The sequence below is a fragment of the Canis lupus genome, chromosome 14 (assembly GCF_003254725.2).
Source record: "Canis lupus dingo isolate Sandy chromosome 14, ASM325472v2, whole genome shotgun sequence".
NCBI classification, from domain to species: Eukaryota; Metazoa; Chordata; class Mammalia; order Carnivora; family Canidae; genus Canis; species Canis lupus.
Genome location: NC_064256.1, coordinates 31,091,731 through 31,118,757, shown reverse-complemented (window position 1 = coordinate 31,118,757; position 27,027 = coordinate 31,091,731). Strand labels below are relative to the sequence as shown.

Sequence of the window (27,027 nt, the reverse complement as noted above, 5' to 3'; positions counted from 1 at the left end):
AAAGATTCCCAACCCCAGCTTACACTCCCCAAGTAATCACCCCACCTTGAGTGTGGATGGGTTTTGTGAAAACGATACAGTCACTGCAATGTTCACAGGGTGGTTACACAGACATCATCTTAACAGAATGGAGAGATTATCATACTGACTTTGATGCTGCCATATTATAAGATGGCTGTATAGTTAGAACCTGAGAGCAGCCTCTAGGAACTAAGGAACACCCAGTAAGAAAATGGGACTTCAGCACTACGACCACCAGGAACTGAATTCTGCCAACACCCACTGAGGTTGGCAGAGTACCCCAAGCCTCAGATGAGATTGCAGGCCTGGCCAACACCTTGATTTCACCCAGGTGAGACCTTAAGTGGAGGACCCAACTAAACCATTCTCCTGTTCCTGATTCATAGAAACTGAGACAACACATGTGTCACATAGCACTAAAAAGCTAATAATCCCACAAAAGAGGCCTCATCGAGGGAAAAATCCAGCTCCGGTCTCAGAGACAGTGATAGGAGTTTCCCCGGAATATAAACACGTGTGAACTTCCTAGTAGGGTCACACTGCGAGTCTAGTCTCATATAGGGGTCTGGCCTGGGTGGCTCCAACTTGTCCATCGCTAGCTCAACTCCCACACAGAAAGAGCAGGAAGTTGTCATGGGGAAGAAGGGAGGGAGTTAGGTCCCATGTATCCTCCCTGCTGGGGATGTTTAACTGGAGCCCAAAGATTTGAATAGACTACTCTCCTACTACCCTGCTTCAAAACCAAGTTATTTACACAGCTCTTCTGTACCTCTAAGGCTAGCTAATCTGCTTATTTTTCTTTCACAACTTGTTCCTGGAGGAATTGAATGGGAAAGGAATTAGGGGTAAAGTACCACAAGCATCTGTGTCTGGCCTCTCTGGAATATTTAGTACTCTCACGAGAAGATACTTGAGAATAGACAAATGATACAATAGTATACACGGAATATAATATAGGTATATGCAAAGCATTGTAAAAATACAACTCAGCATCAGAAATTCCATTCCTTTCATGTTAATCATTATTTGTTGTATGTAATACATCTCCAAAAAGTATTTTACATTTTGTACTTACAGCCAGACAGGTGTCGTTTGGGTTAAAACTTCGAAACCCACAGCAGTTTAAATTTCTCTGGATGTCATTTCGAGCACTTGCTGTATTGTTCCAACCAACTTCCAGAAGCTGACCCTAGAAAATGTATTTAATATATACATTAAAATGTGTTACCCCTGCACAAAATGTATGAAACTAGAGCCTGCAACTTTTAATAACTAATGTACCTTAATAAATACTCTTTGTAAGATGATTAAAAGTTTTCAAAGGGTAATACCTAAATTTGTAACAAAAAGGAAAGCACCATTTCTATCTCAAGAATGAAAAGTCTTAATTTTTACATGCATTTAAAAAGAAGCACTTAGGGGCAGCCCGGGTGGCTCAGCAGTTTAGCGCCGCCTTCAGCCCAGGGTGTGATCCTGGGGATCCAGGATCGAGTCCCACGTCAGGCTCCCTGCATGGAACCTGCTTCTCCCTCTGCCTGTGTCTCTGCCTCTCTCATGAATAAATAAATAAAATCTTAAAAAAAAAAAAAGAAGAAGCACTTAGTTCAAAAGATTGTCAGACTGAAACAAGACACATTTTCCACTGCCATAAACCGAGATGCATATTCTTTTACAGATTAAGAGTTTGGAAAGTGTCATTGCTAGAATGGAATCTCAACCATTTCATTGTATAGTGGTGGGAAAAGACTGGGTGAACATCTTTTACTAGTAGCACTTTTTACCCAGTGAAGAGAAAATTTCACTTCAAGGATGCAAAAAAAAATAGCAACACCTGATGATGTTTCAGGGCTCCAATCAGTCCCACTAATGCAACCAGTAACAACAGATTTTAGGTGTGAACAGTGAAATGCCATTCTGAGCAAGGAGGAATTATCTTATATCCCAATCTTTTCTCCCCCATTTTTCCTACACATACTATAAGGCATAATAAAGTAAAAGAAAAAAAAATATTTGCTTACCTGTTGCTCCTCGTTCAGGGCTAAGCAAGCACATGATACAGAAAACTGGACGATAAATACAAGTAAGAGAATAATCATGTACTGAGAATTCAAGTTAAGGCATTTCTCAATACTCTTAACATAAAATAGAGGTACTGACAACTTCAGAATGTACTAGAAGGAATTCAACCAGAAAACAGAACAAATGGCACCTGGAGAAAGTTCACTGAGAACACAATTATTATTTTCATTAATACACTGCAGATATTTCATAATAAAAAATACTAATATTTAACTAAAAGCTGATCTGTTAGAATTTCATTTAGATTAAGATAAAAATTCTTACATATATAAAACAAGAAATAAATATAGATAAATGTATTTAAGGTTTCTTAATATTAAAATCTAAAAACAAATCATTGAAATTCTCAACCACATATTAACCTTCTGGAAAGGATCTAGAGGTCACTGAATCAATTCAATTTAACTCCAAATTTGCAATATATAAATAGGATTATACTGAATTTGCAGAATACATTCTTCATGATGTGCAAAGGATAAAGTGGGAACATATACAGTAATTTCACCTGGGATGCCTGGGTGGCTCAGTGGTTGAGCGACTGCCTTTGGCTCAGGGTGTGATCTGGGATGGAGTCCCACATCAGGCTCCCTGCATGGAGCCTGCTTCTCCCTCTGCTTATGTCTCTGCTTCTCTCTGACTGTGTCTCTCATGAATATATAAATAAAATCTTTAAAAAATAAATTAAAATAATAATAATAATTTCACCCTAAGAAACATTCCTAATGTTAAACAAATACACATAGGGCATGCTAAGAGTTACTCCCTGACAATTTTTTTTTTTAAGATTTTTATTATTTATTCATGAGAGACAGAGAGAGACCAGCAGAGACACAGGCAGAGGGAGAAGCAGGCTCCACACAGGAAGCCCGATGTGGGACTCCAGGATCACGCCCTGGGCTGAAGGCAGGCGCTCAACCACTGAGCCACCCAGGTCCCCTCCCTGACAATTTCCTAATGATAATTCCAAATCAGTTGTAATTATCAAAAGAATAATCAATAAACGTTAAGAACAAACTCAATTGGAGTAAAAATTCTCTTTTAAAAAAGGATACAAAAAAAAGCAACACTTGATGGTGTTTTACCGCTCCAATCAGCCCCACCAATGCAATCAGGAACAGGAAGATGCCCACTGCAATGACCACACCAACCACTCGGAGGCTCGAAATCAGCCCAAAACCAATGCCCCATGCTGCGATTCCAATTAGCAACAGACTAACCAACTGAAAAAACAACCAAATGGGCCAGGGATGGGGCAGGGGGAAGAGAAAGAGGGAAAGAAAATATCAATTTATATAACATCAAGAATACTTCTCAGTATCTTACAAATGACTACTCATACTCAATACTAGAGTACACACAAGATCTTAGTAGATAGTATTGTACTGTATTAACAAATTAATCCTCAGTCACGCTTTAAAAAAAAAACTAATAATCATCTATGAAATTATTATGAAGCCTCAGAGGTCATCTGGTTTACTAAGCCTAAATAATTTCTACCTAAGCTTTTGAAATCATGGCATATGTAAAACTCCTAGATGCCAATATCTCAGTCCAACTTACTGATTACTTCACATGGAAATCACTTGTGTTTCCTTCAAACGCAGGCAGACTGTAACCTCTGTGATGCCTTCCTCATCCCCTGTAAACGGTTCTTCAAAGATAGTTCCATTGTTCCCCTCATCACACTCTCCTTCTGTTGCCAAGCCTGTCTCTCCTAGGAGACTGGGAGAACTTTGGGAGGAAGGCCCCATTTCTCGCCTGTCTGTATCCCCAGGACCTATCATGGAACCCGTGCCTTGCAGTCAAAAATTTCTCAAAGTGTTGAAAACAATTGCTTTCGGTGTCACCATGCATCTTTTAGAATTCAGAGATTATTAAAACTTGTAGGACAATGTGAAACAGTTTAGCTATTTTGAGTACAGTGGTATTCTGAGCAAGACAAAACTATTTTATACTCCATATATTTATATACTGGTAAAATAAAACCAAGAGGCAGGATGCATGCCTCAAAGTCAGTCATTACCTGTAAAACAAAGTTATGATTATTTCTTTAGAATAGCAAATAAAGAGCATGCCATGTAAAGATTATGATGAAGTGATAGAAGATAAAGCTGAAACAGGTATGTGGGAGGGCTGGGGGTGAGGCTGTGGGACAGGAACCAAGCAATATCTTCAACTGAGAGTCAACCATTTCCTGGAGTGAGTGGATGACAGTACCATACACAGCATCAAAATACCTAAAATATAGTTTCTAGCACCATTTCAAGACCCAATAAACGTTGTTTCAAAATATAAATCACCATTCACTCAAATGGATTTTTACTCAAATATCTAAGTTTTTATATATGTAATCATAGTGTAGGAACACAAATTTTAAATATTTTAGTATCTCCAACTTCTTACATGTGTACAGATACAAGTAAAACTGAAATATTGACAAATAGAACTATTGGTATTTTTTTTAAGATTTTATTTGAGAGAAAGAAAGCATGCATGGGAGAAAGCAGAAACAGAAGCAGAGGGAAGGGCAGAGGGAGGGAGAAGGAGGCTCCCCGCTGAGGAGGAAGCCCGACATAGGGCTCTGGGGCTCAATCCCAGGACGTTGGGATCATGACCTGAGCCGAAGGCAGATGCTCAACCAACTGAGCCACCAGACAACTCCATCTATTTCTATTTTTATCCATTGATTATAAAGCAGATCTTGAGAAGGAAAGAAACTGTCTGTAGCATGACAGAACCAAGTTAGGAAGTTACATGGACTTGGTGTTCTCCACTGCAGTTAGTATAACCAGAAACTTTTGTTCTCAGTGGGAGAAGGCAAGGAATTCTCAGAAACTGCCACCCAGAAATTGTTTGGTCCCTCTCATTTTCTTACATGCTCCTTTTATCAGCAGGTCCATTTGCTTCTGTCTTGTTTCTATTGCTTCACTCTCCATCTTCTCATGACTTCCAGCTATCCTGGGTTGAGAAAAAGTCCTCTGCACCACCAGCAAGCTTATTCCTGACTCTGTGTTATCCAAATATAGCATGTTTCCTTCCACAAGTGAAAGAAGGTAAGAGGATGCGAGGACAGGCCTTCACCTCAGCATCCGCACTGCACCACAGCACCAAATGCTGAAGGTGTTCCATATTTTCAACACATCAGAGTAACTGGCTGTATCAGTCAGGGTTCTCCACAGAAAAAGAACAGGATATGTACTTAGAAATAGAGATTTATTTTAAGGAATCGGGTCATGCAATTGCGGGACCAGCATGTCCAAAATTTGTAGGAGGACAGCAGATTGATAATTCAGGCAGGTCTTCCATGATCCAGTCTTGAAGCACAATTCTGTCTTCCTTAGGAAACCTCAGTTTTTGTTCTTAAGGTTTTCAACTGATTGGATGAGGCATACCACAATGGGAGTAATCTGCTTAACTAAAGTCAATTGAGTGTAAATGTTCAGTCTAAAAAATACCTTCAAATCAATAGCTACACTAGCATTCAACCAAACATCTGGGCACCACAGCCTAGCCAAATAGACACACGAAATTAACCAGCACACTTGCCAACCTTAATTCCTGAGTCTGATGCTTATTTCCTAATTCAATTAAATTTGGAAGCAGGATTATCACTCTGAGTCTTAGAGCCAAAAAAGATCAGAAGGATGAATAATACAGTAGTTACAATTCTTCTAACCTCATAGTTTAAAAAAATCCTTTTAGGAATCATACCAAATCCTTACTATATTAACGAAATTCTTACAAGTCAAATATTCAACAGCAAATGACTGGTGCCCACTACACACTAAAAGCCAGAGACAAAATATCCCTACTAGAAAAAAGGTTGGCAACTTTCCTCTGTAAAAGGTCAGATATTTATCATTTACCCTTGTGGATCATACAAGAGGCCTCTACCACAACTGTTCAACTCTGCTATTGTAACACAAAAGCAACAGCAAACGAATGAGCAGGGCTGTGTTCCAATAACACTTTATTGACAGATACTGAAATTTAAATTCATGTGATTTTAATCACAAAATACTATTCTTCCTTTGATTTTTTTAATCATTTAAAAATATAAAACCATTCTTAGTTGGCAGGTATACAATAACAGGCAGTGGAATGGATGTGGCCCATCAGCCAGTTTGTTGACCCTTGCTCTAGAAGTCAGTGTAGGAGAGAATAAAAAATTATAATGGGACAAAAAACTGCTTTACCAGTATTTTTACAAGATGGGTTGGAGGACAGAATAATCCAAAAAGTCCAGATAAACAGAATAGGCCAAAGACTGCGTAGGAATAGTAAAGGCACAGGTAGTAGGCTGAAAAAAATGACCATACTGTGAATATTACCTTATAGAACAAGAGAATATAACTATTATTTATAATAAATATATATAATGAAAGAATATATTTTGTAAATATTATTTTATATAGCGAAAGAGGTGACTAAATTAATAATCTTAAAAGGAGGAGCTTATCCTGAATTATCAGGTAGACTCTAAACGTCATCACAAGTATCCTTGTAAGAGAGAAGGAGAGGAAGACACTCAGGGAGGAGACAGCCATGTAACAACATAGGCAGAGGGTGGTATGGCTCCAAGCCAAGGAATGCCAACAGCAGCCGGAAGATAGAAGAGGCAAGGAACAGCTTCTCCCCCAGGGCTCTCAGAGAGAGTGCAACCCTGATGGTACTTTCATTTTGGACTTCTGGTCTCCTCAACTGCAGGAATAAATTTCTATTGTGTTTAAGCCACCACGTTTGTGGTAATCTGTCAAAGAAACCCTAGGAAACTAATACAGAACAATTCACACAGTGAGCACTGGACAAATCAGGAACCTCTGTTACAGAAAGCTGTCCTATATTTTACCACTAAGAGAATCCTACCATGCAGCTGAAGTATTCAGGTATCCCTATCAGCACCCTCCTACAAGACCAAATCCTTTATTTACATCTCAACAACATCTCAGCAAAATGAGAAAATTGTCTTCTGCTCTGTTACCAACTTATAGCCTCCTTAAAAATGAAAATCTTTTCCCTTTTGAAAAACAAGATCTACAGCTGAAAGAAAGGGATACTTTATCATATCAATAAGAAATTCCAGGTCTCAGATTAGGCATTATGCTATTATTGAAAACATTATCTAAAGCATACACAAGTTTCTCTGCTCTGATTTTTTTTTTTTTAAGATTTTATTTATTTACTCATGAGAGACAGAGAGAGAGAGAAGCAGAGGCACAGGCAGAGGGAGAAGCATGCTCCATGCAGGGAGCCTGATGTGGGACTCGATCCCGGATCCCCAGGTTCATGCCCTAAGCCAAAGGCAGACGCTTAACTGCTGAGCCATCCAGGTGTCCCTGATTATTTTTTTAAGTAAGAGAAAAAAGAGGATACTCCCATCAATAGACCTCTCTGTTAGAAGTATTTTTCACCAAGTTCACTCCACTAACTCTACCATTGTTGTCAGTCTATCCTTATCACTAATACCAAGCACTCCTGTAAAAACACTGAAGAAAGTATATCAGTTTCCTATTGTCACTTTAGCAAATTACCACCAGTGCAATGGCTTAAACAACACAAATTTATTCTGCTGCAATTCTAGAGGTCAGAAGTCCAACATGGGTCTTACTAAGCTAAATCACAATGTCAATAAGGCTGCATTCCTTCTGGAAGCTCTTGGGCCAATCCCTTTCTTTGCTTTTTCCACCTTCTGGAAGACACTTGCATTCCATTGCCTGCAACCACTTCTTCCATCTTCAAAGCCAGCAGCATAGTATATTCAAATCCTAGTGTACAACCCGTTTCCCTAAGCACATCTCTTTCTTTGAGTAGAGCCCTCCTGCATCCCTCTTATAAGGACCTTTGTGATTACATAGGGCTTTCCCAGATAGTCCAGATTAATAGTCCCATCTCCAAATGCCTAATCACATTTCAAAGTTCCTTTTGCTATGTAACATAACAATCCATATCCAAAGATTAGGATGTGCCTCTTTGGGGGCAAAGGGATATTATTCAGCCTACCTTAGAAGGTCCTAGGGTCATGGGCAACTGAGCTACCATCGAATCTTCCTTGCTGCAAATACTTTAAAATATTGAAAAAGATTATAATATTTTATTTAAATATATACCTGAGCACCAAGAAACTATAGGAAAGTCCTATAGGCCAGAAAGGAAGGGGAAATGCAAAGTCAGGACTGTAAGCATACAACTGGTGAGGTGGGGTAGGGTGGGGAGGGGCGGGCAGGAGAGCAATAGTTCTGGATGGCAAGGGTAGAAAGGAATCTGTCAATCAGAACAGTCCTTGAAGAGGAGGGACTTGAGTTTCAAACCAGGCAGGACTGGGAAGGAGAACTAAGACCCTTACATAACGAGCTTTTCTAGAAAGCTGTATTTTCAGTATTATACAAAAACTACACCACCACCCCCAGGATGATAACAAAGATTTCCAAGTGCCTTCTAAAAGCTTTTTGCAACAAAGAGTAACTCTAAGCTTTGAAAGTCTGGAGTCTAAATGTCTGGAGTCTTAATGTCACTAGCCAGGCATGCAGGAAGCTTCAAGCCAAGCAAGTTAGATAAAAGCTAATCAAAGGCAGTGATGGGATTTAGAGAAGGAAAACTCACAGAAGCAAATCCAAAATGATTCAGGAGGGACATTTGCAAATCCTAGCCCTCACACCATTCCCAAAGAAAAAAGTAAAAATTTTTCTATCAAAAATCACAAAACACGTAAGAAAAAAGAAATTTTCCAGTAGAGGGATACAACAGACACAGCAAAAGAGTTAGAGCCCTCAAGATGTTGAGGTAATAGAATTAACCAAATGAGACTAAAATTATGTTTAAACTGACTAAAAAGACAAAAAATAAACAATATAGACAAAACAAAACTATATTTAAAAATGAGACTTGAATGGCACCTGGGTGGCTCAGTCAGCTAAGCGTCTGTCTTCGGCTCAGGTCATGATCCCAGGGTCCTGGGATCGAGCCCTGCATCAGGCTCCCTACTCAGCATGGAGCCTGCTTCTCCCTCTCCTCTCTGCTCATGCCCTGTTCTGCTCTCTCTCTCAAATAAATAAATAAAAATCTTTTTAAAAAGAGAGAGACACTTGAAAAAGAGCCAAACAGAGCAAAGCCAAAGAAAGTAGAAAGAAGAGAAAGATATTATAGGAAAGATAAATCAAGCTTCCTTTAAAAAAAAAAGAAAAATATAATAGGCCTTTGACAAAATTACTTTTTTTTTTTTAATTTTTATTTATTTATGATAGTCACAGAGAGAGAGAGAGAGAGAGGCAGAGACATAGGCAGAGGGAGAAGCAGGCTCCATGCACCGGGAGCCCGATGTGGGATTCGATCCCGGGTCTCCAGGATCGTGCCCTGGACCAAAGGCAGGCGCCAAACCATTGTGCCACCCAGGGATCCCACAAAATTACTTTTTTAAGAAAAAGAACATAAGTCCCCAAAATGTCCTTAACTGATGAAGAATAGCTATCAAAAACCCAAAGCAAAAAATCATACTCAATGATAAAACGTGAGAAACATTTCCTTCAAATTTCAGGAGTAAGACCAGGGTGCTATCACGCTTTCTCTTCAGTGTTGCAGTGGAGATCTTAGACAACTGAGTAAGAGTGAAAATTAAAGATGAGGAGGAAACACAGCTGTCATTATTCATATTAATAGGAGTATCCACATGGGAAATCCAAGAGGCTGTAAATATTAAAACTGGTAAGAATGAGAAAAGTTACTATAAATAGGAACACTATACAAATGTCAATAACATGCTAATGCACCCCCCCAAGACTTTCTAATTTTTTTTTTAACAATGTGATTCATAATAGGCCCTGTAAATCTCAGGTACATATAAGTAAATCTAAGAAAAGTATTAGAAGACCTTCATGGGGAAAATTGTGAAGTTAATTGAAGAACATCAAAACCTGCATTAGGGACACCAGGGTGGCTCAGAGGTTGAGCATCTGCCTTCAGCTCAGGTTGTGATCCTGGGATTGAGTCTTGCATCAGGCTCCCAGTGGATAGCCTGCTTCTTCCTGTGCCTATGTCTCTAACTCTATGTGTCCCTCATGAATAAATAAAATCTAAAAACACTCCAAAAAACTGCATTAAATAAAGAGATATAACATGTTCATGAGTGGAAACATTATAATAAAGCATCAATTCACCTCCAATTTAGCCTACAAATTCAATGTATTGCTAGTCAGTCTCTAAGATATTTTTGGGTGGAACTTGATACAATAATCTATTAATTTTCATGAAAGAATAAATGTTACCTGTCACCAAAGGGCTAAGAACATTTTTAAGACTAAATAGGCTGAAATAAATAGAGAAAGAAAGAAAGAAAGAAAGAAAGAAAGAAAGAAAGAAAGAAAGAAAGAAAGAAAGAAAGACTGTGTCTTCTCCACTCTTTCTTAGCCCAGCTGCAGTGTCACCAGCAACATGCATAAGAAATGCTCTTAGTAGCAAATAAACCTTTGTCAGTGCTTACAAGCAACCATCCTGGGCTCTCTCTGTTGTTGCTTTCACCATGCTCTGCAAAACCTGGGCCTACCTGGCTCTACATCTTTTGGACAGGTTATTTCATTTTATATTTTAAGATTGTATTTATTTATTTGAGAGAGTGTGAGAACAGCAGGAAGGGCAGAGGGAGAGGGTAAAACAGATTCCCCATGAAGAGAGAGCCTGATGTGGGGTTTGATCTCAGGACCCTGTGATCATGACCTGAGCAGAAGGCAGCCTCCTAACTGACTGAGTCACCCAGGTGCCCCTAATTTTTTTTAATTAATAAAATTAAACCTAGAAATAAAACTAAAAAACTAATAAGTTAAAAATCCAAATATCACAATTTATTACAAATGTTCAATAATCAAAATCAAGTAGTTGACACAGATCTAAATAAGCCAACAGTGTAGGCTTTGAAGGTGACAGAATTCCAAATCAGTAGGGAAAGAGGTGGCTTTAATTAATAGCCTTGTTGGCAGCCCCAGTGGCTTAGCAGTTTAGCGCCGCCTTTGGCCCAGGGTGTGATCCTGGAGACCCGGGGTCGAGTCCCACATCGGGCTCCCTACATGGAGCCCGCTTCTCCCTCTGCCTGTGTCTCTGCCTCTCTCTCTCTCTCTCTCTCTCTCTCTCTCTCTCTCTTTCTCTCTCATCCTCTGTATCTCAAATAAATAATCTAAAAGAAAAAAAAATAGCCTTGTGACAATAACCTAAGCATTTTGAAAAGAATAGTAGTCCCTACCTCACACCATTGATTTAAACCCCAAATATAAAAGCAAAACTTAAACTTTTCGGACAAAACAGAAAAATGTTTTGACTTTGTAGTTAAAGAAAAACTTCTTACACAAAACCCCCCAAATCAAGTATCATACTAATGTAGTGTTTACTACATGCAAGGAGGTATTCTAAGTGCTTTACATTCAATAACCAATATCATCTTCACAATAACCCTAAGAGGTAGGCAATACTACTGCCTCCATTTTCCAGATAGGGAACATGATGCACAGAGATGTTAAGTAACTTGGCCAAAAGTACATAGTAAGGAAGGGTTAGAATTGGGATATGATCCCAGGCTGTATGGCTGCAGATCCTGTGTTCTACCTATCACACTATACACCACATTAAAATTTTCAAATTCTATATAATAAAAATCATCAGACAAATGTAGGAAAGCCTAGAACTAGAGGTTATTTCCAGCATATATATATATATATATATACACACACACACACATATATATATATCCATTTAAAAGGACAAATCCATTTAAAAGGACAAAATGCACACAATAAAGTAGCCAAAGGTAATAAGAGACAATTCACCAAAGAATCATCCTAAAGACAATCAATACCTGAAAGATGTTAAATCTCATTATATAACAGAAAAACAAAAATCAGAACAATGGGAAATCATCTCATATGCACCAGAATGGAAAAATTAAGCCTGATGATACCAAGGATGTGGAGAATTTAGAACTCATTGAAATACAAGCATAAATTTTTATAGCCACTTCATGGAACAAGCTGGCAGCAGCTAGGAAAATTAAAAATATGTATCCCATACTAAGCCAGCAATTCTGCTTCTAGAATAATACCCAAAAGAAATACCCATGTCCCCAACTAGACATCATACATCAGGATTTTGCTGCAGCCTTGTGTGTCGCAGCAAAAAATGTTCAACAACCTCAGAAACCATAACTTTGACATTTGTAAACTCTAACATGATCACACAGAATACAAATGATTTTGATCTTTCTATTAAATCAATAAATTTCAAACAAATGAAGTAAATTACATAAATACGGTAAGACATACCACTTAATTTTTAAACGCACAAAAAGTCACCTTATTTAGGTCTTTTAAGGTGGGGAGAGAGGGGAGGAGAGAGAGAAAGCATCTTAAGCAGGCTCCACACCCTGTGCAGAGCCAGACACCAGGCTCCATCTCATGAATCTCAGATTATGACCTGAGCTGAAATCAAGAGTTACCTAGGCATCCCAGAAAAGTCACCTTATATTCTTTGTAGTTGACTAATAGGTCAGATTGTCCGAAATATATAAATGTGCATGGAAACAACAGATGTTGATTTTAGGACAGTGACAACTTTTGAGAAGGGGAAAAATGGGAAAGGGGATGGCACAGGCCTTGAACTGTGTTAGATCACCTAACTTCCAAAAAAAAAAAAAAAAAAAAAAAAGGGATATGTGGCAAAACACTGGCATCTGAGGAATCAGCCTGTTGGGTTCACAGGAGTCCACATAATATTTTCCCTGCACATGAAATAGTTCTCAAATAAAGCCAATCTTGAAAAGCTCCTTTCTCACCACGGCACCAACTCTAAATTCTCCTGCTTTGCTTTCCTCTGTAAATTGATCCAACTTTCCTCATCCAGCCTTTGTTTCCCTTATTTCTCAAACACAACCACATAAATCAAGATATTCTCATTCATCTCTCAAATATTTCATATTAATTTTCATCTCTGCTTTTTCAAAGACTGTACGTTCTCTCCTATGATGTGCTCCCATTTAGGAAAAAGGAAGGCTTTCAGACGAAGGTGGTATACACTTGAAGGCAGTAGCCAATAACTGTAATAGCTCTACTCACTTATAACAGAAAGCAAAGCTCTGGATCGATCATACTTGGATGGTCTCACGTGGGAAAAAAACACCACCCTGTCTCTCTTTCTTGTACCCAACTCCCAAGCACAGGCATGTTGACAAACACACAAATACACATTCTCTTTGTAAGGTGGAAGAGAACACAGAGTTAACTGTCCAATCCCAAATAAATTTTGCAGTTATGACCACAACGATAAAACTATCCAAACATAAACTTATTTGAGTTAGTCCATTTTCCAAAAATCCCCAAATTTGTTAGTTTTTTAACAAAATAATTGAAAAAAAAAATAAATGTTATGTTCTGTGTGGCTAATGTTTCTAATACATTGCAACACAAAGCCCTCAAGTATTCAAAATTAGTTTTTAAAATTAGAAAGAGCACCCAAAGTTTTCTGATATATCTTTAATTAAATTTGCTTATCAGAGTTTCTTTAACTTTTACTGAAAAGAAGCCCTTTAAAGATAGTAATGAAACTATTTCTGAGTAGTGGTAATTATATGTTATGGTTGGTTTGTAATTTTGAAGAGAATAGGGCTATATGAAGTCTTCCAAACTAGTGATCTGAAAATTATTAATGCCAATTAGATTAATTCTAACTGTATAATTCAAAAGCCTAAGTTTGTTACTAGACTTGGTAGACAAAGGAACTGCAAGAATCCTTTGTTCAATAATAACAACAGTTTCCTATGAGACCAATTGTAATAGAAAGTAAATTTAGACCTATGACAAATAGTTTCCTTCCTTTGGGAGACAGAATACTGATAAAAACAGATTATGGATCTGTTAACTCGTTGATAGCAATGTTTTTATGAGCAGGAAGCACCAACCTTTCTTGTTTTTGCTTTAAAACAAAGAGAAGTGTATCATATAGAAAGAACTTCTAAAATGAGAGATTCTAAGAGCTCTAATGGAAAAAGCACACTTAGAAAAGTATCTATGACTGGCTTTACTTTCCCAAGCAAGTCCTGAGAGGAGAAAGTGGTGGCAGAAGCAACAGTTCACACAGGGATGGATTCTGAGTAAGATTCTTGTAGAAGGGACACAGCAATTGCCAACCAGGGCTCACATAACAGCACAAACTCATAGAACACCAAGACACAAAGCTATCTGGCCAGTGATCTGTTCTCTTCCATTTTACAGATGATAAATCTGAGTAGCAAAATTACATGCCCAATGACAGAGGCCAGAACTGTGGCAAACTTTCTGCCTGGTGCATTTTTTTTTTCTCCCTGTAGAGCCCTATCATAGTGCATAGCATTATATTTAAGTAATTGTTAACACTGAGATATAATACTAACAACAACATTATAATGCATAAAATGTAGCTCTTCCTTTGTAGCCAGATTCTTGTGGGTTTGCATAGCATCTCTTTAACTTACTCCCTAGGAAACCTCGCTGGATAGCCACTTAGAAAAGAACAGTGAAGTCTTCTACTCATAGGACTTTTCTATCAGTTAACTACCAAACGCTAGCTTATTTATTTTGTGCCTTTTATTTTCCTTTTACCCAACCTAGAAATGTTGTCACATACACCTACATTCACACAAAAGGGCACAGTGCACGGCCCAGAGTAAGGGAGCAAGAATTTAAAGTGTTTAGCATCACTCTTGCACATAACCTTTTTTAAAAACTAATAAACACGTGTTTGTACACTTATGGATACATGCAACGCCATGAGAGAACAAAGAAAAACATACGCTGTGCATAATGATCTTTATAATCTAGCTTAGGAGTGTGTTGGAATATTAGGCGACTACACTAAACTTTTAAAATGATGACGTTGCTAGACTATTCTAGAATTAGGAACAAAAGAACCAAATTACTGTCCAAAAGAAGAATGGCCTCTGTAATTGACATGTGTTGTCTTGATAACCCAGAATACTCATCTCTTGTAAACCTCAATCACAGTGTTTCACAGGCCTCATAAGACCATTACTAACAGCAGACACACACAACACAGGCCTATCAATCATGGTTGCTCATCCTCCTATTCACAGTGATTGGTCCATGGAAGGTCCATAAACCAATGGTGTCAATTAGTATGTTCCATTCCATAATACAATAATATTGAAAGAAAAGTAAATGGGTTCCTCTGGCATAGCAAGCTATAAGGACAATTAAAATTGAGTCTATCAGTGGCTATCTTGGCACATGGAAAGAGGTATCTTTAAAAAGAATCTAAGCAGCATCAAGTTGAGCTAGTATATAAAAGAAGCAAGAGTTCTGATCTTTTCTGAGACCCCTGATCCAGCCATACTTGACAATCCAACTATTTGGATGTCCCAATTCTACGTATGCTTTCAAAAGTTTGTGCTCTTTTGTCAACACGTTCTTTTTAGCTCATCTATGACCCATAAAGAATTCTGATAAATACAAGCTTCATCTTCCAATGTGTTTATCATAATTTTTTTAGTATCTTCAAACTTGCAGAGATTTTATCTACCTGTAGAATTGAGACCACCTTCCCTACATAGACTTTTTTTTTCCCCATAGACTGTTAAGTCCTTCACCTTAAATATAGGCTTTTAAAAATATGTGCACTACCTTTTAGGTGAAAAGACCTCCCAGAAACTTATCTCTAAGGACAAACAAGAAGGGAAATCAATGACCCAGGGAAATGCCCTACACCATCTTCTGTCTGCAAACATCCTCCTAGACTTACCAAATTTAACTCCAGACTAAAATGTACCACAAAGCAGGTCAGTGGTTGCTTGCAGTAGGAGCAGGGGTTGTGCAGAAGAGAGGGATTACAAAGGAGAATAAGCAAACTGTGGGGGGGTAATAGATATGTTCAAGGTCTTGAATGTGGTAATGGGGCTCAGAGGTATATATATATAAACTCACTAAATTTATACTGTAAATACGTTTAGCTTATGGTATGTAAACAATCTCAATAAAACCGTTTCAACAAGACACACCTTTCCAAGGAAAAGCATTTTACAGTATCATCCTTCTTCTGGAACGGAACAAATTAAAATGCCTAGAGTTGCCAATGCAATTTGGTGAAAAGGAAGAAAGTTACATACAGTAGAGCAGGTAAACAATGACAACTGAGACCTTGATAAGATCCTTCAATTATGCCCCTGCTCTGGGCTACCTACTTCCGGACATCTACCTACATGCAAATAATAAAGATTATTTTAAGCAGCAGTAGCTGGGTTTCTATTACCTAGAGCTGGACTCTATTCCTAACATGGTGGTCTTTGGTCTCTCTTTTTTTTTTCTTTTTTTAAAGCCAGTAAGATCTGCTCATTCCTAGGCTGGGGATCTGTTGTTTCTAATCTTAGAATAAAGTCCAAATCCCAAGCTAACACATCCAAGGATGTGAAGAGCCTGGATCACTGCTGGAGGTAATTCATTAACCACTATTCCCCACCTCCAGCCATATTACAAAGTCTTCTAATGAGCCTTCTATACTTTAGGTGCCATATAAGCAAGGCACATGTTTTTCTAATATTCCTAGCATCCGGCAAAGTGTCTGGTAGAGGAGAGGTAATCAAAATACACTGCTGAATGAAAGAGCTCATGATATTGCTCATTACTCTTTAAAGACAGATAAATGCTTATTCCCTAATCGATTTAATATTTGAGGGAAAGAAATTCAGCCTAACGTTTCAGATTATCTCTTTATATATAACCAATAAAAAAGATTTACATTCTTTCATGAAAATCCACATTTCAAAATAAGATGCAAAGAGAAACTTGAATTATCCCTAAAATAGTTCTAATTACTTCTACATTTTTTTTAGCATCTGAATTGTACCAAAGTGAATTGCTTTGAGGACAAAAGAGGAATATAGAACATTTGAAAAAACTGGATTCAATTTTGTATTAAATTATTTAAAAATGTTTTGTCAGGACAAAAATAGGAGAGAGAAGTTGTGATAGTAGTGGAGGGTAAGAAATTTTAAATGGGAATCAGGTTTAGAGGGACTATACCACCAAAATGTACACAAGCATCCACAGACACATAAAGAAAGCAAAGGCCCCAGACTATCTTCCCTGTATATGCTTTAATATTCATCATGAGCAATTACATTTGAATGCTAAACTATCCCTCTGAACTTTTACCTAACGTGAAAAACTGCAGAACTCAGTGATGATCAAGCATGTGTTTCTATGATGCCAAATATCTGGGTAGAAATTTGAAAATTCTATAAATAATCTAGATATTGCTAAATGTCCAGACATTTAGTGTTGACGCCAGGACCTCAGTTCCTTGTTTCATTTGAAGAATGAAAATGAAACAAGGAAGCCTGAAATGACTTTGCCACATATTTTTCTTCCTTATGTTTTCCATGGTGCCAAGCAGATTTGATATTTCATCGGGCACGAAATACATATACATATTACATAACATCTGCTAAGAAGAAATTATATAACAGGAATTAAAAGTAAGGGATCTTGACTTGTCGTGTTCCAAAGATACCAGTTTGAGGTGGCACTCACAGCTGCCAACCAAGTTCAAAAGGCACCCTACCCCTTCCTGCTGTGGAGTTCTGGGATATGAGAAGTGGAGTTATGGGCACAATAGCCCCGCACTGATTCTTTCATTCAGTTAATTCAACATCAACCATATGCCAGGGCTGTATTGGGCACTCAGCAGAGGAAAAGTAATTAGGACCCCATATTATTATTGAGGGGCAGAGCACTTGTCACATGAAAAGCAGGTTAGCTGCTCTTCCCAATGACTTCACTGACCAATTCAAGGACCAAGTCTTAGTCCTCATCTTACTTAGCAGCATTGGAGACAGATGTTCAAATCGGTCTCCATAAAATGACTTGCGCTTGGCTTCTAGGGTACCAGCTTCTACAGGCTTTCCTCTTACCTTCTCAGGCTCCTTTCCTGGTTCCTTCTTGTCTCCTGAAGCTCTTACTATAAAAGGGCCCTTGGTTCATTCCACAGATGACTGCACTTCTCCATCTATCCTCACTACCCTGTGGATTTCATCCAGTACTAATTCTAAATACCACTGTCTATGTTAACAGCTCCCAGGATTTAAACATCCAGCTACTCCTTTCCCCTGAACCCCATTGTTGTTAGTCTAACTGCTTTATGACATCTCCATTTGAGTATGTGATTGGCATCACATCTAATACTGAACCCCTCCTCTTCCTCCCAAAGCCTTCTCCACCCACAATCTTCCTATTAATAGAAGATCCATCCTGCCAGTTGCTTAGGCCATAAATCATGAGTAATCCGTGCTTCCTCTCTTTTTCTCATGCCCTGTTCCAATCCATCAGAAAATAAGTTGGCCCTACTTTCAAAATACACCTCAAATCGGACTATTTCTCTTACATTGATATCACACTGGTCCACATCCTCCACATCTCTTGCTTAATTACTGCAGTAGTCTTATATGTGATCTACTTCCCCTGTTGTCTATTATAACCCATTCTCAATTCAGAAGCTAGACAATCTCTAAGTGAAAAATCAGACCCAAAGCTACCAATAGCTACCCATTTCACTCCGTATAGAAATTCTAATCTGTCCAGTGGTCTCAAGGCCCTTCATCATCTGCATCTTACACTTTCTCCGACTCATATCCTACACCATTCCACCCCCTAATCCAGTCTCAGTCACAATGGACTTATTTCTGTCCCTTGCATAAACCAGGAATACTCCTCTTCCTTGATCTTTTCACAGCTCCATCTCTCTGGAACACTCCTCCTAGATATTGGTCTTTCATCGCCTTCAAATCCTTGTCCCAGGGTTGTCGTCCCAAGCAGGTTAATCCTGACGATATACTAAATACACACTTATCCTCCCTACCCACCCACAGCCTATTTTTCATTCTTCTTGCTCTATTTTTCTCCACAGCACTTTCTTACCTTCTCATCTGATGTGTAATTTACTTATTCGCTTATCGTCTACTCATTCCATACATGTATGACCCATGAAGGCAGCACGTTCTGGTTTTGTTTACTGCTCTTGATGCTCAATTAATATTTATTATAGGAATGAAGAAAAGAAATAAAATTATTTTTTTTTAATTTTTATTTATTTATGATAGTCACAGACAGAGAAAGAGAGAGAGGCAGAGACATAGGCAGAGGGAGAAGCAGGCTCCATGCACCGGGAGCCCGACGTGGGATTCGATCCCGGGTCTCCAGGATCGCGCCCTGGGCCAAAGGCAGGCGCCAAACCGCTGCGCCACCCAGGGATCCCCAAGAAATAAAATTATTTAGGTTCATCTCATATTTATTTTGGACTAATAATTACATAGTAGACTAATAATGTAAAAAACCCTAGCCAACTAGGATGTAGAGTACAATTTTATAGGAAGTGGATTTGTTTATAGGAAACATTATTTGAAAACCTGAGAAGTAGGGATCCCTGGGTGGCACAGCAGTTTAGCACCTGCCTTCGGCCCAGGGCGCGATCCTGGAGACCCGGGATCGAATCCCACCTCGGGCTCCTGGTGCATGGAGCCTGCTTCTCCCTCTGCCTATGTCTCTGCCTCTCTCTCTCTCTCTCTCTCTCTCTCTCTGTGACTATCATAAATAAATAAAAATTTAAAAAAAAGAAAACCTGAGAAGTATATGAAAGATTGGCTAACAGACGATAAAAGTGTATTTCAAGAAACATATCAGATCCTACCAGGGATATATAAAAGTAATGCCTACTTATTATTATTTTCTAACCCAACGCTGACTTTCAAGTTTTAAAATACTTGGCTGCCTTCTAGATTTAATTTTGAATAAATTATCTTTTTTTTTTTAAATATTTTTTTCATTTTTTTTTTATTTAGAGAGAGCAAGCATGAGGGCAGGGGGATGAGCAGAGGGAAAAGGAGGAGAGAGAATCCCAGACTCCACACTGAGTGTTGAGCCTGATGCGGGGCCCAGTCTCACAATCCTGAGATCATGACCTGAGCTGGAATCAAAAGTCAGATGTTCAGCTGGTTGAGCCACTTAGGCACCATAATCCTTTTATGATTAAATATAATTATTTTATAATTTTTATGAAGTTTTCATTAGGTATGTTTTGCCCCTGGTGAAAAGGGGGCAACCAATTCTACAAATTCAAGGAGTATTTCAAGTATAGCCTCTTTAAAAAAAAAAAAAAGATTTTATTTATTTATTCACGAGAGAGAGAGAAAGAGAGAGGCAGAAACACAGGCAGAGGGAGAAGCAGGCTCCAAGCAGGGAACCTGACGCGGGACTCGATCCCGGAGCTTCAGGATCAGGCCCTGAGCTGAAAGCAGCACTAAACCGCTGAGCCACCTGGGCTGCCCCTAGCCTCCATTTAAAAAAAAAAAAAAAGGAAATGCTACACACTGAAGGATCCAACAAGGAGAAAGCTATAACTTCTGTCAACAATAACAAAAAAAAAAGGGGGGGGGGTAATGTTTTAGCTAGAGTAAAAAGCAAACACAAAGCTATCTACAATATGGAGAATCGGTATGGTCAAAGGCAAAGACAAAGTAAAACAAAATCTTACAGTTGGGACTCTCAGCCCTTGCTGTAATTTACAATTAGGTAGGAAGTTTGAAAAAGATTTAAAAAAATATAATCACATGCCTTCCCTTTCTCCCTGGAATTGACTGACTTAGTCTGGAGTGGTACTCAAGTATCAAGTTTCCCAAGTAAAAATTTAAGGAAACAATGCCTTCTGACTAAGGAAGTAAGGGGCTGTATTTGAGGAACTTCACAAAGATGGAGCAAGGTGTTCTAGGTTGAGGGCAGGGGATCAGCAAAAACAGAAAGACAACAAAGAGCATTTTGTGTGGAGAATTCTCTGTGGCTAAAATATGTAAAGGGCTGCAAATGAGAGGGGCAGATGGTGAAAGATCTTGAAAGGCATCCTCAAGAATTTGGGTTGATTCTCTAAGAGTTTTCATCTGTTATCACAAATGGGTTTGGATCACTCATTTTACAATGGTAAAAAAAAAAAAAAAAACATTGGAGTATAAATTCAGGTGAAATGTGACATGAACAAGGAGGATCTAAACCTAACCTACCTTCACCAGTCCTTCAAACGTGTTTGAAGTGATAATGGCCCATTTTTAAACCACTTTAAACTGTATGTACATCAAGCCACTGAAATACACAAATCTCACTTCTCAAATATGGGCTGATATACAATTTTTCCCAAAATGAATTGTTTCATTCTTTGCAATGCCTCATATGTTGTTAAATTTTATGAAAAGTCAATAACCTCACTTCAAGTGAGAAATGGCCTAAATAGCACATTTTTGTTTCTGTTTTTAAATCAAAAGTTGGGAAATATTACAAACATGTTTGGCACGAAGGCAGCCTATAAATATCAGCCCAACAGCATCACATGAAAACTCTCAGGTTCTGTAAACAGTGAATCATTTTTAAATCAAAATGCAAGAAAATAATTAGCAACCAGTTAAATATTTTAAATTCATTCAGACTCTGAACGAGAACACAGAAATAACATAAACCTAACCACACATGAAAATATTAAACAAGAGTAATTTGAAAAATTATGATCAGATTTTTGAAAAATGACATCAATGCAATCATTTGAAAGTAACAGCAATAAGTAGATTTTTTTTCTTTGGCTGAAGTACTAGTGTTTTTTTTATTTTCAAGTTAAGACTAAACAAAATTAAAGTTTTCCAACACTCTAATGACCAGAATGGGACTCAAATAAATGTACAGGTTAATCATTCCATATTTATACTTACTATATACCTCAGTAATTTTTTCTTACAACTAAAAGATTAATATTACTACTTTGAGGGCATGAACTCCTGCCTCCGTAGGGCCCGCCTGAGTAAACAAACACCAACTAACATTAAGTGCTAGAAATCCCAATAGCTTGTGTTCCTTATCATATGCAGGTTTGTAATTAAGAAATTTAAAATAAACTTTTCTTCTTGAAGTTGTAACTATTTTTTTCTCTGTAGTGTACCCAAGCATTTATCCATTTTTCCATCTTATCCTAAAACTCATGAGGCAAGAATGAAAAATATCATCACCAGCTTATAAATGGAAAAACTGAAGCTCGAATAAAGTAAGCTGTTTGCCCAAGGTTAAATTCCAAGTAAGTTGTAGAGTTGGTATTCAAAGTTAGGTTTTCTTCTGAACTCAATTATTTCTCTGTTCACTGTAGAGATTTTTTTTTTTTTTTACCTTTACATATGGTATAGTTTATCTGTTTTAAGACTATCCAGTTTCAGATATTCAAATGTAAATTATAAATCTAGGTCTTAGAATGGATGTAAATTAGTATAACTTTTGAGTCTGTATGGAGATTTCTCCCAAAGCAAGAAATTAAAAAAAAAAAAAAAAAAGCAAAGGTATAGGAAAAAAATTGCAAAAAAAAAAAAAAAATCATTAAAACAAACTTGGAAAGGATTTAGAATACAGAAAAAGAAACAAACTTCTGAAATGATCCTTATTTTAAGATCACAGTTATTCATGTTCTTTATATTCTCAATTAAAACTATGCATATATATGAATAAGTATTATATATAATATTTAATACCTATGTTAAAAATCAGCAGTGCAACTCCTAAAAGTCTCTTCTCCTCTGCTCAGAAAGGACATGGACATAAATTATCAATCTTCTAAATGTTAACACATTTTAAAATAACATTTATTTCATATTCTTAAGATTCCCCACAAAAGTATTTTTAAAAAGTTGTTTGTCACTGTCAAAACATTTTCAATTAAAAGTATTCTAAGATAAAAAAAAAAAAAAAGTATTCTAAGATAAATTATTAAACATAAAACAGACCATTTTCCCAAAGTAGTTTTCATTTGCGTTTATATCCTAAGCAATATGAAAAAGAGTCCCGCTATTTCTACATTTTCCCCAATTTCATTATACCTTTTTCACTCCAACTTCTCTAAGCCACAAAGCTGCCCCCTAGTCCTAAACTGTATGCTACCTACAATCAGTCATTCCCTCAAATCACATTTAATTGTCCCACTCCATGTATGCAAACTAGATCCTGTTTTCACCAAGCAGGGAGGTATTTGCCTTTGTATGTGTTTATTACTCCCCACAGTTCTTAGCAGAGTATACCCATTAGGCAAATATTTATTGACTGAATAAAGCTCCTGAGGTCATATGGAGAAAAGACAGTAAATTAAAAAAAAAAAAAAATTTTTTTTTAAAGGCTTCATAAAGCCGTATTGATTTCAAAGCCCAGTTTGGTTCACTGCTGTCTTCCTAAACTGAGAACAATGCCTGTCGTAAATAAAGATTTATTGAGTAAAGAAATGTTCAGTTTCTTTAAATATGCAGAAGTTCTGAAGCCAGTCTTTCTCTTTCTTATAATACCGTGAAGGTGCAAGGAAGAGAATTCTACTCCTCTTCCTACCCTATCTATAAATAGTTTATATTCACTACACTAATTTAAAGTTATTCGGTACTAGGGATCCTATTGACTAAAAAGCCAAACCATAAATAACAAGAATCAGCTGCCTCTTTGGTTAGTGACCAGAAGTCCACGACAAGTTTGGGGGATGTTCCTTCCAAGCCATCTTAGTGACATGCTTTCTAGCCTGATCATGAATTCTGCTCTCATCTTAGGTTCATCAGCAGGCCACCTGAGCATGTGGACAGTCTGGTTTGGAGAGTCCTAAGTTCCTCAAGAAAATTCTTCAACACCAGAGCAGGCCATGGCCTTTACACCTGCCACTCCCATATGCAATCGTGGTTTCACTAACAGTTTTAGAAATGACCTCAGACTCAGTCCTGAAATGCTGTGCATATTTCAAAGGCAGTTACCCTGGTGGGATTGGAACTTGTGAAAGGTCCACCTATTTGTACCTTAGAAAGAAATGTCTCCTAGGTCTTCAACTTCAACCCTACCCCCAAATATTTCACATTTCTCATCTTAAAAATGTTGAGGGAGAGACCAGGGAAGATATGGAATCTTAGTAACAGCGGCTCAGTTTCAGCATCTGTTTAAGACCTGGTCCAACTTTTACCTTCCACTTAGCTCCAATTTAAACTGCCGGCCTTGGGATCCCTGGGTGGCGCAGCGGTTTGGCGCCTGCCTTTGGCCCAGGGCGTGATCCTGGAGACCCGGGATCGAGTCCCACATCGGGCTCCCGGTGCATGGAGCCTGCTTCTCCCTCTGCCTGTGTCTCTGCCTCTCTCTCTCTCTGTATCTGTCATAAATAAATAAAATATTAAAAAAACAAAAAACAAAATAAACTGCCGGCCTTAGTTAAGCTTTTTCACAATGTATAAGTAGACAGTAATTCATTTCTTAAAATATCTTTCTTATCTAAAAAGTCGAGGATTTAGAAGGATGCTAACCATTTTACAGCCTTGTGAATTTCTAATTAATTAAGGTTTACTGCATAGCTATTAAGATCAATAGAATACACTTTGAAGGTCAAGTTGGATTAGATATAAAATTCAAAATGTTCCTTCAGAATCTCCTTTCTCGGGATCCCTGGGTGGCTCAGCAGTTTAGAGCCTGTCTTTGGCCCAGGCGTGATCCTGGAATCGAGTCCCACGTCGGGCTCCCCGCATGGAGCCTGCTTCTCCCTCTGCCTCTGTCTCTGTCTCTGCCTCTCTCTCTCTGTCTCTTGTGAATAAATAAATAAAATCTTAAAAAAAAAAAAAAGAATCTCCTTTCTCCTTGCTTTCCTGATACACAGTAAATACAACTAGAAATGACATACCTTGAAAACAGCTAGACTTAAAAATAACCTGCCTTTAATATATATAGCACATTAATCTGTATCATATCTAATGCACGTTAATTTATATAGACCTCTCTCAGTCAAGTAAGCATGCAAGCAGACATTATGGGGTAAATGTCTGGTGAACAGATGACTAAATCATGGGGTGGGGGCAAAATTCAGGGCACAAAATGGTGAACTTGAAGTTCTAAGCTGGCTAATAGTGCTAATAAAAGAAAATACCTGGATAATTGGTCAGCACTTAATAATCAATATGATATATATGCTTCAGGTGAGACAAATGTGGATACCGATCTGAAACTTGACATGAGTCTCCAATTACAAGGCCCTGAATCACCAGGTGTTTTACAATTCCCCTCCCCCATGTCTACTATCGGTGACCATGTGATTAGATTCCTAGAACTAGCCAGAAAAACATACTTTATTCCACTGTCTTGCCTTCAAAGCTTTGCCAGCATGTTCATATACAAAAGAACAGTAATGGTAAAACGATCCAGCCTCTCTCTCCTGTTGGTGACCACAAGGCAGCCTCTCCACTCCAAAGATGTAACCTAAGCTTGCACAGATGGCCTAGCTCTCTGCTAATGCAGGGGGAGCTGGGTTTGTTTTCAGGGTGGGTGCTGCAAACCTCCAGGTGTATTTATAGAAGGGAGCAAGACTAGGATGGAGGGATGATGATAGAAGAGGAAGTTTCTTCCACCTGAGAGAGAAGCCTGTGGAAGGATCTGGATCCCCACAGCCTAGGTCCTATTCCCGACTCGCCAATCACCAGCCATGTAAACTTATTAAACCCCTTTTGGGTCTGTTATCTTACGTATCCAATGTAGACAATACCCCCTCGCCTCGGACGGCTGTCAGAATGAGGAATGAAATCATGAATGCAAACCCGGGGATGTGACAGGCAATCAATAAGCAGCAACCTGCTCCCCCATCCCTCTGTTTGCCCAGAGCTGAGCCTCAAAAATCACAGAGATAGACTGTACCTTAAATCTAAAAGCCCCAAGCTTGTTAGCAGAGAAAGAAATGGCTTGGGTGGAGGAGGCTTGCTTATTTACTGGAGGATTTGGCTTAAAATGGAGTTAGGACATTAATAAGACGGGAGACCACATGGGAAAAAGCATCCAGTGTGAGCAAACGGACCACCCCCCCCCCAAAAAAAAAAAACAAAAATTAAATAAATAAAGACAACCCTTTATGTAAGCACGAAACAAACTTCGGAAGCTGCGGATATCCTGTGAACCTACTCGGTGACCTCAGTTCAAACCACAAGAGCACGTAGAGCTCACCGAGATGCACACTGCCCATATGCCGCGTTGTCGGTTTCGGATCACGCTATTTTTGCAGAACTGTCCCCAAAACCCCGAGGCGGCTCTCCCGCCCCCCGCCCCCCCCCCCCGGAGGGGTTAGTTATCAGAAGGGATGGGGATGGGAAAGCGGGAAGGTCTGGTCGCAGGACTGAAAAACAAGGCGGTGGGTGAGGGGGCGGGGCAGAGAGGCGGCCGGTGGGCCAGAGGGACGCGGCTTCACAATGGAGCAAAGGAAGGGACTGCGACAGGCGGCGGCTCGCGGGCCCCGCGGGGACGGCTGGTGAGGCGGGGGCGCGCAGCGTGGGCGGCCGGGCAGGGCCGCCGAGCAGGTGCAGAGCCCCCCGGAGCAGAGGGGCGGCCGCAGGGTACTCACCGTGTACAGCAGGTTGAGCGCGCACAGGCAGTTCTTGGAACACGCGAAGCCCCCGCAAACCATCTCTGCAGCCCGAGCTGCCTGCCCTCGGCCGCAGGTAAACGTGGCCCGGGCGGGGCCTCCGGGGCGGCCTCTTTGTCCTCGCCTCTGGGGCCGGGCCGAGGCCGGGGTGGGGGGGCCCTGGGCTGGGGCTGCAGTGCGCTGCGCGCCCGCCGCGGCTCGAACCCGCTCTGGACCCTGCGGCCGCCGCAGCTGGAGCCCGAGCCCGAGCCCGAGCCCGAGCCCGAGCCCCGCCCAGCCCCCCGCCTCGCCCCGCGCGCTGATTGGCCGCCGGCTGGGAACAAAGGTAAAATATGCAAATAAATGCGCTCCGCCGGCCGGCAGCGGGGAGGGGCGGGGCGCGGGGCGCGGGGCGCGGGGGGGGGGGGGCGGAGGCCTGGGGACCTCGCTCCGGGCCGGGCCGGGCCGTGTGACAGCCACCGCGCTGCGGCCTCCCGGGGA

The 27,027-nt window shown here is 39.4% G+C and overlaps 1 protein-coding gene across 1 annotated transcript in view; it reads right to left on the bottom strand.

The window, feature by feature from the left end:
- The window catches only part of TSPAN13 (tetraspanin 13), a 32,012-nt gene extending 5,230 nt beyond the window's left edge, over positions 1 to 26,782 (bottom strand). Inside the window, exons 1-4 of the mRNA XM_025464269.3 lie at positions 26,527 to 26,782; positions 3,153 to 3,320; positions 2,040 to 2,120; positions 1,097 to 1,210 (exon numbers count right to left, since the gene is read on the bottom strand). Of these exons, the coding sequence (XP_025320054.1) occupies positions 1,097 to 1,210; positions 2,040 to 2,120; positions 3,153 to 3,320; positions 26,527 to 26,589 (426 nt within the window). The 5' untranslated portion in view covers positions 26,590 to 26,782. The remainder of the gene's footprint in view (positions 1 to 1,096; positions 1,211 to 2,039; positions 2,121 to 3,152; positions 3,321 to 26,526) is intronic.
- Between the last annotated feature and the right edge of the window lie 245 nt (positions 26,783 to 27,027).